Genomic DNA, 15,702 nt, shown 5'->3' with positions numbered 1-15,702 from the left:
GGCATTCCTTCCCCAGCTTATGTTACTGTTTTAATGCCACCGGAGGAATCTGCTTGGAGATTACGGTACAGAGTGAAAATATTATGTACGTGATGTGTCTTCTTTCTTCTTCTTCTTTCTGCTTCTTTCTCCTGTCACAACCTTGAACCCTGAAACCAACGTATGGGGTCAAAACTGACCTCAGGCACATATCAATATGTGCCAGTATGGCATTTCTGGTCTAAAACAAATTTCCTCCTATGAGTTTGTTCGTATATATGTCTTATAACTTCTGATACGTTTATACCGAGATTGGCTCATTTTGGAGTTATCAAGTTATCCTAGAAAGTTTATGCATGGTCCATTGGGGTCAAAACTTTAAACAAACTTTTTAGACACATATTTGAACAACTAATCATATGATTATGAAATTTTGAGAATGATGTATATGTGAAATAAATTTTGGTAACACCTTTTGTATCATTATCCCTCAAACCACCATAGCTTTTTTGTGATGTAGATTCAAAACTGACCCCAAAACGTTTTGTACAAATACAGTTTTTTATGTGACTCTTTTTTTGATTTGTATATATGTATAGTTTCATTAATCTATGTGGGACAGTCTGACATGATTAGGTGAGAATACTTCTAGCTCATTATCATAATTTATGCAAAAGATCATGAGGACCACATTTTGCACCAATGCTATTCAGACCGGGAAGGTGGTTTTTGATGCCTGTACTAACTTCAATGCCGTGTAGCGCTTAAAAGGTTTATGCTAGGGCCACCAAACTTGGTAACTTTTTAGAAAATGTTAAAAGCATACATTTTCAGTGAACAAAGTATATTCATAATTTCTCATGTTGCCATGGCAACGGAATTCTGACAGACATTTTCAGACACGAAATTTTCTAATTTTGTATTAAACATTTATGTTTTAAGGCTTTCTTAGCAAATAACAGTTGTTTATCACATCTTATGAAGTTCAACGTAAATTTCATGACTCAATTCATGATTTATGCTAATTTGATGACGTCATCAGCCAAAATCAAAGATGGTGACCGAGATTACCTAGATGACGTCATAATGACGTCATATAACATGATAATGGCACAAAAGTTGTTACAATAATTTTGGCTTACTCCATTACTTACTTACATCATTCTCTGAAAATTTCGTGAGCCTACCATAAGTAGTTTAGGTGTGGGTCGCAAAAGTTTGTTTAAAAAAATGCTGGGGTCAGTTTTGACCCCACTGGACCATGCATAAACTTTCTAGGATCAACAATTAGCCAATCTCGGTAAAAACGTATAAAAAGTTATAGGACATATATACAAACTCATCGAAGGAAATTTGTTTTCGGCCAGAAATGCCATAATGGCACACATCGATACACGCCTGGGGTCAGTTTTGACCCCATACGGTGGTTTGAGGGTTATCATGTTATATGACGACATCATGAAGTACTGTAAATGCATTTAAGGTCGCGGGGATTTAATTTCGCGGTAGCGGGAAAATGATTTTTCCTGGTGGTTTTAATTTCGCGGTAACACCATAGACTGCAGTCTAATACCATTATAGAAAAAATGTTCGCGATGGTTTTAAGTTCGCGGCGAAGTGGTCACCGCGAAAACTGCGAACATTAATCCACCGCGAACATTTCTGCATTTACAGTAATCTAGCTAACATTGGTCGCAATCTTGGATTTTGACTGATGGCGTCATCAATTAGCATAAATTATGAATATTAACCCTCATCCGACCGTTACATTTTTACGACGAATCTGACCGTAGGGGTCATTTTTGACCCCATTTTGTTTTGCTCATAGACATATTTCTGCTGGCTTATTTTGTCATTTCTATGTATTTACTGTTTCACTAACCTATGAAAAATATTTTGACAAGTTTTGGTGTCAGTAGTTATTACTCATTATCATAATTTATGCAGAATATGAGGAAAACCCACATTTGCTCTGAAAATCTACCATACTAAACTTACTTAAACAATGTTTTGTTTTATCAATTTCTAAACAATAATTGTGATGATGCAATAATGCTGATAGCATAATAATGTTATTTAACAAGAAAAAATACAATATTTGTGAAAAGTAACGAATTTATTACTTAATTATGCACCATATTCCGCCATCTAAACACATACATACAATAACTCTTGTCTATTTTCCCTCAAAGATCTTTCTTGTAGGTTCCTTCTGCACATTCTGTCCATATATTGTTTTTTAATTAATTAGAAACACTTTCACTTTCATTGGCATAGGTAATAAGTGCGTATTATCATAATTTATGCAGAATGTCGAAAAAACTGTGTTTTACACTAAAATACTAAATTTCTTTCAAAATATTCGGTGTTTACTCATCTAAACAACTATAACCTGTTGCTGCAATAGCAATAATGAGGAATGCCTGTTATTTTATTGAAATATCTTGATATTTATGTAATTAATGATTCATAATTGGCTGGGGTCATTTTTGACCCCACCGAACAAGACACAAACTTTCAAGTATAGCTTATACAATAATGGGCAAAACTCGGCGAAAAATTGGTAGATGTTGTAAGACATGTATACAAACAAATTCATGGAAGGAATTTTTTCTCTGATGAAAAATGTTGCTATGGCAGATTAAAACATACGCCTAGGGTCAAAAATGACCCCATACGGTCGGATGAGGGTTAAATCATAAAATTTACTTTGAATTTTATAAGATGCCATGAACTAGTGTGGTTGGCTTAGAAAACCTTAAATCTTGAATGTTTTAACAAAAAATAAAACAAAAGGATTGTAATAGATATGCCTGTCAGAATTCCGTTGCCATTGCAACATGAAAAATTATGATTTTATTCTATTCACTTTTTCTATCAACATTTACTGAAAAGATACCAAGTTTGATGGCCCTAGCATAAGCCATTAGGGGGGTATGTGACATTAAAGTTGGTAAAGGCATAAAAAACCCATATCCCACCTAAAAAGCGTTAGTGCAAAATATGGTCCTCATGATCTTTTGCATTAAATTATAATTATGAGCTAGATTTATTCTCACCTAACATGTCAAACTGTTCAAAATGATTGATAAAACTATACATATATAAAAAGCATAAAAAGAGTCACAAAAAAACTGCACTTATACAAAACGGTAAGATTAGTCGTAAATAAGCTACGGTGATTCGAGGGTTCAGCTATTTGATGGGTTTGATTTCTTTCCGTATGCAGTTGGAGATGGCTTGTCCAACATTTTCATATATAAATGGGTTGGGCGACTTGAACAAGAAGATTGTTTTTTGTTGGTCGGTACGGTGAGAAAAGATTGGGAAAGACCATTCTGCTATGAAATTGGCTATTTCTATACATGGATAAATTAGTACAAAATAAGCCACAAATAATAATCGAAACGAGTTTGCTGGTAGTTCTGATGACGTCTGTGCACACACAGTTAGTACACTTAAACGCGATCTCAAGACAATAAAACAGTACCTGTTCCTATGGTCGAAGTCACCCCCCCCCCCACAAGTGCACAATCGGAAAGGTTCGCGTTCGCTACAAGGTTCACCTTGAGTTATAAAAGTGCAACTAACGTTATTTATTCTCTGAATATATTTATTACTCGCTTCTAGAGACAAATGCTTACATTAGTTTACCTATCTAGCGCTTGCCTTTGGGCAGTTATATTCGGCGTCATAATCTGGCGCGGGAACATCCTCCGTTAAACAGTTCAGCCAAAACGTATTTATTCAAACCTTTTAATCACGAAAGAACAAGGTTAAGAGAAGCCAACATATTTATTTTAAATTTTTTTCCAAATCAAGAAAGAAACAACTTTCCCCATTACATGATAAAACTTACTCATTTTTTAACGATATATAATCCTAAATTTCTATTTGCATCTGTTTACAAAAAGCCATATTGCACTAAACATATTGTTTTGGTCTCACTTGTTACACTGTCTGCACTGTTTACTCGTCTTTAGTCTATTTATCCAATTGAGTGATTAACCTTCGGACTATAATGTGAAAGAAATGACCATGTCTATAATTATTACATACACAGAATGATATTTCCCGTCTCTCAACATAAGAGAGCATCACGATCAGTATGGCACAACGTCACCGCCGCCGACTTTATCAGGTATGGAAATCAGAATAGGCCGATTAGTCATTTTCTACTTCTGTTCGACCACCTGCACTCCATTTAAGGCAAAGCATTTTTTCTAAATCCTGTCTCACCTAAATCAAACGCAAAAAAACTAAAATGTTACCGTTTCATCGATGCTAAATACAACTTCTATTGTGATTTCCGAATTATACACTGTAAGACATGATTTTACAAATATGTACACTCTAAGACTTGAACAACTATTCACGCTAAAAATTACCTTTATCACGAATTACATGTCCGTTCCATGGCCATAAGGCAGTAAACATTCTAGTCTTTCTTTCAGAAATATGACAAGAAAACGATTCTTGACGTGTCGGCATTTCCTTCCATATTCATATCCTGCCACAAAATCTTCGGAATTTCGAACTGAGAAGCAGTGTACCAGAAGATCACCAGTTGGACATTACCGCACATGCGCAATCGTCGGGAATGGTGGCATTCTCCTCTCTAGTGGCTGTGGAATGAAAATTGACAGCAATGAGTTTGTGATCAGAGTGGCACATTCACCGATCGAATCGTTTGAAAAGGTTATATTATTTAATTGACTTCTTTCAAAAATCATTGGGGTTTATATCAAATAGACATGTAAATAATTACACTACATTTTCCTTCTACATGATAAATGTTTCTTAATTTTTCTAATTGATATAGTTCCCACACAAAACAGAAGCTGAATCCAATTACTCCTCCTTGTCTCAACAGGATGTTGGCCAGAAGGTCAACTTGACAGTTGTGAACGACGTATTTTTGGGGAAATTGCAGAAGAAAGGCATAGATCCAAATTGGCTACGATCTCGAAACAACTCTATAATAAGCTATGTACTCAATCACAACAATAATCTAAAGACTTTAAACGACGTAGTGAGGAAGTCACATCTCAACATAACAATCACAAACTCTAAGTATCCAACAAGGGCACTGGTCAGAAAGTGAGTATAATGTTGTTGTTTTTGCTAAATCATATTCAAAATTACAGAAAATGGCAATTTAAATACTAACTTTTAACAAACTTGCAAATAATAGTAGTAGTAGTAGTTGTAGTTGTAGTAGTAGTAAAGTCATATGTAGCATTATAATAATTTTGAAGGTTGTGTTATTTTCTTTTATATGGTATAAACCTTTCTATAATTATAAACTTATGAAACGAGCACAACACCTACTTACTTGAGTGGGTCACCAAACAAAGTGCTTTATTGTCTTGTTAGTATCGGCGCGTGTGTCAGTGATTCAACCAGTTAATTTTCCAGCAGATCCTAAAATTGCATAAGATGGTCATAAACTGGCCAAGGATTGTAGGCAGCGAAGGGTGACAATTTGTCATGTAGGATCTGCCTCCAGTCGACTAGAACAACGGCTATTACTTCAGTTCTCATTGAAGTGTAAACAATTTTAATTTTTTGTTCGAAGAAAAAATCGCCTTATTTTTTTCGTGAAGCCTACCTGATCGTCTAGGAAAAATACTCTTTTAACCAAGGCCAACAAATGGCAACTTATTACCCATTGGTTATGTATTGCAGGGCGGGTAACAGACGTTATCGTTAACGTTTGTTGCAACAGTAGCGTCAATTCCGAGTCACCGAGAGGGTTTAGAAATAATATTTGTAGTAAGTTTGAACTATTCTAAGTAAAAGAATATTTCCACCACTGAAATTCTGTTCAAACAATTGAAAATGAAAGTTTGAACATGTTTGAACCTATCTGTATATGTTGGAAACGTTCGGAAATTAATGGTACAAATATCTCTTTATTCAGAACAACATCTATGTGTTTTTTATTATTGATGGAACGTACATGTGATCAAATGTTCCAACAATGTGCGTCATTTTTTCCCTCCATAAAAACTTTTATTACCACCATAAACCAAGCTGCTAAGCTGGGTCTTTCGTTTGGGTCTTGTATTTTTAGATTTTCTTTAGTAGTCTAGACACTGGTGGCTCTTTTGTGATAGGTTTGAGACAGACAGAATTTCCTGTACTTGGCAGGGATGTGTGAATTGCCCTCTCCCGAGCCCACTGACCCAGTTTTAGCACTTTGTTTCCATGTTCGAACATGTTCGAACATGTGATCACAAATGATGAATCTATGTTGGAACAGTTAAGAAACTAACAGAAGTAATGTATTTGATGTTAGAAATGTTTCTAACATGTATGAACACTGTAGAAACTATTTAGAACATTACACAGATGTTATTAAGATTAACAAAGGAAAAAAATACCCTCTTGGTAATATGGAATCGACTCTATACTTAGCCCTTTATTTTCGAAATGATTAACATTATATGATTAACATTATTGGCTACATCATTTAGACATAAGTTGTCGTCCCTAGGCTCATTTGAAAACTGAGCAGCACTTTTACACTAGGTCTGACAGAAAGCTTAAAAAGCATTAAAGAATGGTAACCTGTGTTACAGTTGTTTCTGTACAACATTTCGTAAGCAAGATGGGAGAAAAGGTTGTCTGTCAATGACCCATTCCTCGTTTTTTTCTTTAGAAAGCTGGAAAAACTGTAATTCGTCATAAAATGTCAAATTCTAGTATTTTACGTAGATAATAGTGACCGTGGCAATCATCGTACTCGTGATGGTAACGTTTTGTACCGAATTTAGCGACAGACATAAACCGCCTCCATGATCAGTGACGGTAGCGATTTGATGTGATCGGACAGAGAGCCTGAGTAGCTGGTTTATCTGTCAAACAATCATTCTTGGAACTAAATTGTTACATTTTTGGCTACTATTTGAATTATTCGTGTCTTCACAGGCGAGAGCAATTCGTAGGGGGTGAAATCCCACCCGTGGCTGTCATGATATTCCAAGCCATCAACTAATGTGAATGGTGTGGTCCATATTTTGTAAAAGATTACAGGGTTTGTGGAAAGACAAAAGGATGATATTGTCGAAAATTTGCTCATTATCAAGTCGTAAAGGCAGGCGATAGCATTTTTACATTTCAATAAGAACGAGGCATTAACATCCAATTGTTTTCTCCTTCCTGTTTGGTGCTAACCTACTACTGGTTACTGATTTGTCAAGGAAAAAGACGTAAATCATTAGCACCATGGAAATTCTTGTAACTGTTAATATGGGGACAGCAACGCTATTGAATAAAAATGTCCCTCCCTTTTTCAGTGACGGCAGATTCCCGGTAGCAAAACACACACTTCTTGACCAGCTAAGCTCCTCTGGCAGCTTTTTATACTATATTATGCTACCGTAGGATCTGCTTGGATATTCTTATGGTTCCGGGTTGGAGTTAAAATTTGCCCGGAGGGTGGTGTAATAGGCCTGAAGTGCGCTGTTGTTTCCCTAACTTTCCTCCCTATTGCTTGGTGATCGTAAGCTAAGCATATGTCGTATATGTCGAATTGCCCTGCTTCCTATGCCAGGTAAAGTGCTGTCTTCGCTGTTGCTGAGTAGAATAAGTAGGGTTGTTGATGTCCACAGGAGACAGAAACAAGCGGGCTTCAGGATTGGCCATGGGAGGTCATATATCGACCAAATCTTTGTCCTCATGCATATCCTAGAAAAGTATGATCTTGATCTACGCAAGCCCGACCTAGTCTCGTGGTCTCTCGCGAGACCGAAACTAGGTAATTCTCCAATTTACCATCGACTTTGTGAATTTTCACAAGGCGTTCTACAGTGTATACAGTAACATGTACGTTATGTTGAACATGCGGACGTAAGTCATGAAAATGATGGCGCCATTTACATAATTTATGAGAAAATACTACAATAGTTTTCTTTGCGAAGTTTTTTTGAATATTTTGAACACATTGTTATTAAGGTAGAGTAGATCGATTGATATGTTAAATGAAAAAGAGGACTTAATTTGTATAATGAATGTGAAGCATTTATGATCGGTCACTCGTCATAAGAGATCTCCTTTGTTGTTAATAGCAATGCCCTACAAATATCCTTCGCGTAATACAATCTTCGTAAATACAGCCACTCGAAAACATAGAACTCAAATACTCTTACATCAACAATCATCAATACTTATTCGGAAAAACTGGGAAAAGCAAATTTTCAATCATTTTTTTGTGTTTTCCCATTGTATTATTAATCGCAAGAGCACCCATTCTGTGATTCTCAATCATTAGTTTTTAACACTACGGCAACCATCCTGTGATTCTCAATCATCAGTTCTTAACAAATCAACTTAATTACTAAAAAAAGACCCCTTTAAATATTAGAGAAGCTTATTTTTTAAAGAATGATGATTGAGAATCACCGAATAGATGCTCTACATAGTGATAGAAAATATCTTAAAATGATAGAAAATTTGTTTCTCACAGTTAGCAGAAAGCCCATAGTTTCAGCCTGTCGTGACCATAGTCTCTATGCCTCTAGGCTAAGGGGTCTCTTTTGGATAGATAAGTTTATTTGTTAAGAACTGATAATAGAGAATGATTGCTCTAGTGATAGAAAACATTATAAAAATTGACTGAAAATAGGTTTTTCCCAGTTAGGAGAAAGCCTATAGTTTCGGCCTCTCGTGACCATGGTCTCCCATGAGAGAACCTATGGGGTCTGTTTGAAAGCAATCAAGCTCATTTGTTAAAAACTAATGGTTGAGAATCAAAGAATGGGCACTGCAGTTATAGAAAAAATTAAATAATTTATCAAAAAATTGTTTAGGAGAAAGCCTATATTTTCAGTCTCTCGTGACCATCGTCTCTTTGATACCTAAAGGGTGTTTTTTGAGAAATTAAACTGATTTGTTAAAAAATAATTATTGGGAACAACAGCAGGGGTGCTCTATTGATAAATAGTAAAGTGAGAAAACATAACAAATTGATTGAAATTTTGTACTTTTCCAGTTAAGAAAGGCCCCCGACACGTATAATGGTACAGCAGTCGGCCCCTCGTGCCCAGCCTATCGTGCCCCTATGGGCACAGTGGGCCTGGCTCCGTGAGCGCTCCTTACCACACTCCATTAATGGCCACTTGACAATACATTATTCCCTTCGTGAAACGGAGGGTTTGTAGTCAGTGCTGTTTTGATGTCAGGTGGTCGTTTGTCATCCTGATAACTAGGGAACGCGTGGATGGATGGTTTTAATTTTTAGTATGTGGGTAGGATTAGACATGACAAAGGAATGGCAGGAATTGCGTTACGGTAGGGCGCTCTAGCGGCGTGTTATGGTATTGTTGCGAAACTTCCGGTTTTGCTATTTTTTGTTTGGGACTTGTTTGATGATTTGTAAGTGGTAGGCAGCTGTGTAAAAGCATAGTAAGGTGTGTAAGTTTTGGCCACCTAGGGGTTTCGCAGGGGCGTTGAAGTAATTCTTGTTTTAGGTTTTGAGAAGGAATAATGCAAGAAGGGGTTGATGGATGTTAATGACTGTAGGTATGCTAACAGCTTACGTAATGATGTACATAATTGTATACTTGTTATGCAAATCAGGTGGTAATTTGCATGATACAACGGGTATGTGTAGATACCTTATATAGGGCGTGTCTGTGAACAGTCCAGCTGCGTAAGACCATGACAGATTGATCTGATTTTTGGTATGTGGGTAGTTCTTGAGAAGGAGAAGAAACGTACGAGGTGTTTTTTCGTCTAGTGGCTTCTGACGGTTTTGCAGGGGATGCTTCTAGGTGGAAAATGGGCTTTACGCAATCGTGGGTATTACGCAATCGTGGGTATTACGCAATCGTGATATATTTAGGTGATATTACGTCATGCCGATGGGCTGCAGTTGTGACTTACCCCATCCCCACAGGAAGTAATCCCAAAGGTCATAGTTGCGCAATAGAGAAATGGTTTATAGGGACATTACATTATACATGATGGGGTGTGCATGTTCCCCGTAAGATTTGATAATATGTAGACTAAGGGCAATGATGATATTGTATACAGGGGCGTATATTATACGTTTTGAAAGGGTTGCACATGTAACAGTTACTACCGGTACAATACACTGTTGAACAAAGCAGGGTTTGTTTTTCACAGTAACTTGCAGTCATTGATGAGCTTGTTTATAGGGATTGTACATTAGACATATGGGATACACAATGTAGTGGACTGCATTGTGAAACAAAGAATGTTACGACTGTTACATCATCATTGTTGCAACCATTGATACATTTGCTTTCGGCGGTGGATTTGTTATCCTACCTGCTGAAATCGGACAAATTTCTTGTCGGGATAAGCATTTGGTCTCTCTTCCAAGGAAGAAATTATTCATGCTGTATGTTATCCCGGACAGAAAAGATGTCGCGAGGCGTATGGTCCTATTGACTGACAAGCCCCGTGCGGGCGGATAAAGCGTTCCCGCCAGGGCACGGCCATTTGTACTGATATGTGGCGAGAACGTTTGGGCAAGAGACACGGGGTTATGTCAGAATTTCAATGAGTTCCAAGTCGCAAGCCCAAAATGGAAGTTATACTTTTATGTCTTGTTTTTCAAGCGATGTAATGTAGAGTATATAGGTCACAAGTGGTAATTAACATAATCACGTCATTTGTACTGATATGTCGCGAGAACGATTAGGTGAGAGACACGCACGGGGTCATGTCGAAAGTTCCATGAGTCACAAGTCGCAAGCCCAGATGGATAGTTATACTTTGATGTCTTGATTTCTCTGCAATTTAATCTAGGGTAGGTCGTTGTTGTTGTTGTTTATTAAGAAACCTTTTAGCCCTCACGGGCTAATCTTCCAAGCTTCAATTAACATGAATACATACATTAGAAAAAAAGTACAACAATCACAAAGTATTTACAATCGCAAGTGCTAGTTAGCAGATTCATGTCATTTGTACTGATAGGTTGCTAAAACGATTGGGTAAGAGAAAAGTGGTCATCTGAAAAGTTCCATGAGTTCCAAGTCGCAAGCCCAAAATGGAAGTTATACTTATATGTACCTGAGAAGGAGCATTCCGTGACGACACCAGCCATTGCATTTTGGACCTGTTCGCTGGGGATGTGAAGATCATTTATGTGGATCTCACCAATGACGGCCTTGATGTGGTCAACGTTATTGTTTTATGTGTTATTTTATTAATATTTTGATGCAACAGTCGATTTTAGCCCAGTCAATATAAGTCTTTATCTTCAAAAGACAATGAAAGGTATTTGCTTTGTCCATGGAAATGAATGGATAGTTTGTGTCATGTGCACAGACAAGAAAGGATGGATGATAGAATACTTTTCAAATACACCCTACTGCCTAAATCCCTTTTTTCGGCGCACCTCCCTATGTGACGGTCTCCATGCTTTCTCCTAAAAAGCGTAAGCAGGCCTTCATCAGCTCCCGTAAATCGTAGAGACACGGTTTCATTTTACACAATTTGTAGCAGGCCATAACATACACATACATTCCATTCCATAGTAAAAACCACGAACCCTGTGTCTTCGCATTATATTCTACAACTTCTCAATGCATTTCACAGATAATATTGACCACCTACTGCCAAGATTCCAAGTAACTTGCCGTTTAGATTCTTAATGACATACAAAAGTCTCCAATAATGTCGGCCTGACGTAGAATACGCTCATCCTGATATGCCCCTCACAGTTTCATATTTAAAACCAACAACATCCTCTCAACACCTCGCCTTCTCACTTCCACTTACAAGCGAAGCTCTGTGGACGACACATAACTAAAGCTAGCCAATGACACGTCTACATATAAACCCTCCACCACCGCACCATATGCATGACCCATTTCACGAAGGTTGAGTTCTGCGAACGCTTGTGTTGGTAGTTCTTTTTGCCAACATTTTATTTTATTTGAAGCACGTTTCCTTCCTTGATTGAAAATGGAAACCATCGTGACAGAATTTATTATTCTGTAAGAAAAAATAAATGGATAAGACGGTTACGGTTAACAAACATCAGTCGTCACAATGTATTAAATTAACCACAAATGTATGAAGAACTTTATTGCGCAACGATCGTGCACTGTACAATGTATGGCAAAAAGAAAGAAGAAGCAAACTTGTCATCCTTATTAATAACGCAACTATTGAATATGGTACATATACAGATCATGAATATAGAATGAAATTTGACATCCTTATTTCTAAAACAATGTGAGCTAGCCTAAAACATTGTACTACAATCGAGTGGGGCTAATTATGAGTTTCGGCAGTTTTTCTTATGACAAAGCAATCTTTTATATATTCACCTATTTTAGCAATGTGGGAGTTGTCACATCTGAATATATAATGAAATCTGCCTGTAGCATTGAGTCTCTTAAAATCTATTGTACTTGATTCGAGGAATGTGAATAACTCATTACGTGAAACATTGTACCTACTGCACTACTGTGGCTACTTAAGCCTTGTTTTCTAGTTGACCATATTTAACATATTTCATACACTCACCCACACCCACCCACCCATATATATATATATATATATATGGGTGTATATTTTTATATATATAAATATATTTTTATATATACATTTATATAAATATGTATATATTAACAGCTTCTAATGCCCATCTAGGTTCTGGAATGATACCAGGAAGACGTTTCTAGAGGTCCCGACGGCTGGACTTATCACCTACACTCTTGCTTCAACATTCTGCGATGTCATTACATTATACGGCTTCTATCCTTTTGGTCAGGATTGGAATAACAGAACTCTGCTTTACCATTATTACCAAAGTGGCCTTGCCAAAATTTTTTTTGACAAAAATAAATTGCATGACTATCCAAGTGAGCATAAAATCTTGAAATCACTACATAATTTGAAAGCTCTTAAGATGGTTACTGATGTTTGCACCTAAGTTGTCTCTAGATTGTATTGTAGCTTGAATATATTAGTGTTTCGACTATGCAGCGTACGTTATGTAGCGGACTTCTTTCCCGTTTCGGCTGCTATGTAAGATTTCCCGTATTGAACTGGGGTCATAATACATTCTTTTATATACATTTAGTAGAATTAGTTTGGGTGTACATTTTACTCCCCTCAGGTAAATTACTGTATAGGTGGTCTATAACAGGGGACTTACGAATCGATACGTGGAGAGAAATTACCTTAACCTGATTGCTACTTCTCATTCAACAAGGCATTATCAAGCAGACACCTTAGCTCTACTTAAAAATTGCGGTCACCTATCAACAACCACCGTGATTGAACTGATGAAGGCAAACCACCACAGCGGAAAACGGCTCGTCTGGTTGTATAACAAAGCAAACATGAAAGTAGGAGTTTTAAAAGTTTAGATAAAAAAAAAAAATTAATCAAAGACCCTCCGTGTATCAATGGACTCTACAGAATTACACATTTTAGATGAAAATTGGCAAAGTTCATCCAAACATACCATTTTGACGTAGCATATGCCAAAGGTGTGAAAAAAATATCTGTGGGCATATGTGCAAGGCACTTCTGTACCAAGTTTTCGGTCGTTTGGTTGAAATACCATGACACATAAGCCAAAAACGTACATTATTTGTAGTGTCTACCTGACTCCGGGTCACTGGGAAACCGTAGAAATGCAACAAATAGAAGAGTAAGCCGACCAGAGTAGTGTAGCCGGCCAGGGAACAGTGAGGGGTCGCTATCTTGAAACTAGCCTGATTAAATCTCGCTTATAGCAGCCCGCCAAACATCCGCCGGCCCTCTAGAAGCTTGATGGAGAATGGCCAAAAGCCAGGGGAACTGGGTTTTCCATTTATCATTTTCTACATATTACGTTACTTTATCATTCATCGTTAATTCATACCATTAATTACTTGTTTATCCTTATTGTATCATTATTATTCTATGTACAGTCAAACCTGTCTATAGCGGCCACTCAAGGGACTGGTAAAAATTGGCCACTATAGAGAGGTGGCCACTATAGAGAATATGCTAATTAATTGACCACAAGCAATACGTTACACATGGTTTTAGTACCCACTGATCTTTATTCACATAATACAGTACTGTACATGTACTGCAATGATTTTTACACTATATGTATTAAGAAAACAAAACCTATAAAAAGTTTTAAATGTTCTACAGTTGATATTGTCTGAAGAGACCGGTATCTTCATATTTCGTTGATCTTTCGTCTTGTATCCTTTGATACTTCGCCGTCCGTGTGTTCTCGCTCGCGTTCACACGTCAGATTCGCCCATTATGCTAATGTGGTACTCACAAGAAAAGTCACGTCATTTTAGACTCATCTCTTAATAAATGTAAGAATACAATCCACCATAGTCTGAAGTTCATATCATTTTGTCTTTGTAACAATTTATTTAGAATGTTTTTGTAATGTAAATTAACATCAGCGATAGTGTATTAGAACGTAACTTTGCCACAATTTACCTCCGTAATAGTGGTGTCGTCTATTGACCTTATATGACCTCGTTTGTCAGCCAGTTTACGAAGTTTTGTTTTGAAAATAAGTCAAAGAGGTTTTAAATCCGGGGCAGGGTGACGATACGGCCGCTGTATATGGCCGAACGCGTGCCGAAACATAGATCAGCGGTCCGCGTGGCCGTAATCGGCAGTGTTTTTGTACCTGCGGGACCGGAAATCGTGTGGCCGTGGCCGCGTTGGACAGGTGGCCGCTAAGCCTATTTCTTAATCATTACGAATCCAAGGGACCGACAAAAAGTGGCCACTATGGGCAGGTGGCCGTTATGCAAAGGTGGCCGCTAATACAAGTTTGACTGTATTACTTTACTTTATTATTATATATCATAATCAATTTTGTTTAGTTTAAGGAGGAGGGCTAAGTATAAGCTTCACAAGCTTTTTCCCTCCTCCTGCACCTGTTTTATCCATTGTTTTCGTTTTGTGTTTTAATGTAATACTTGTGCGAATAAATAAACAAACAAACAAACATATATTGATAATGTATGTAATTGTCATGAGCCCACCAGAGCCTGGCTTTTGGTTGCTATGTGGTGATTGACAGCATCACACCTCTTATCTGTCCTTCATCTCCTTGATCTGTGTCACTTGTACTGATGGTGGGAACAGCCAACTATGTATACAAAATTCTACTAAAATGATGTCTTTTTTTAACAGTTGTCCCGTTACACCGAAGAAGGAATGTGAAAAATGTGAACCAACTGTTTTTATGCAGTTGTATGCCCATATAGATCTGGGTGTACATCTAAACCCTACACTTAGCGATGACGACTGTGTACGTGCGCAGCTGAAAAGTCTGTATAGTCGTGCTAATTGTATAAATCGCAAGTTTTCCCTTTGTTCCCTACCTGTTAAGAAAAAACTTGTTTAAAGCGTACTGTGGCCAAATATATGGCGCGCAATTATGGAAATCTGTCAGTGCGGGTGTCCTCTCTAAGTGCCGGATCGCATATAACAACTGTTTCAGGATTATCATGAATCTTCCACGACGATGTAGCGCTAGCACAATGTTTGTGTACAATTCGACCGACAGCTTTGAAGCAAGGCGTAGGAAAATGTGTTATTCTTACAAAGATTAACGTCTTCCAATAATATCATAATATCAAGTCCAGCACTTGCTGACGTCAGACATGTTCTACAGAAATTCTTTTTCCAGAACTGTTATGACTTATGGTACAGGTAGAGATTTTAATGAAACAAATAGAGGAGTAAACCGGCATCACTCCTCTG

The 15,702-nt window shown here is 37.3% G+C and overlaps 2 protein-coding genes across 2 annotated transcripts in view; both read left to right on the top strand.

Moving 5' to 3' along the window:
* Positions 1-13,346, top strand: part of LOC118410936 (alpha-2,8-sialyltransferase 8B-like) — a 14,667-nt gene extending 1,321 nt beyond the window's left edge. The window contains exons 2-5 of the mRNA XM_035812907.1: positions 4,043-4,120; positions 4,434-4,677; positions 4,853-5,079; positions 12,613-13,346. Of these exons, the coding sequence (XP_035668800.1) occupies positions 4,043-4,120; positions 4,434-4,677; positions 4,853-5,079; positions 12,613-12,895 (832 nt within the window). The 3' untranslated portion in view covers positions 12,896-13,346. The remainder of the gene's footprint in view (positions 1-4,042; positions 4,121-4,433; positions 4,678-4,852; positions 5,080-12,612) is intronic.
* The window catches only part of LOC118410961 (homeobox-containing protein 1-like), a 1,064,572-nt gene that overhangs the window by 81,094 nt on the left and 967,776 nt on the right, over positions 1-15,702 (top strand). The window lies entirely within an intron of this gene.

This window comes from Branchiostoma floridae, chromosome 1 (genome assembly GCF_000003815.2).
Source record: "Branchiostoma floridae strain S238N-H82 chromosome 1, Bfl_VNyyK, whole genome shotgun sequence".
Lineage (NCBI taxonomy): Eukaryota > Metazoa > Chordata > Leptocardii > Amphioxiformes > Branchiostomatidae > Branchiostoma > Branchiostoma floridae.
The sequence above is the reverse complement of the archived record's forward strand: the minus strand, read 5'-3'. Positions and strand labels throughout refer to the sequence as shown.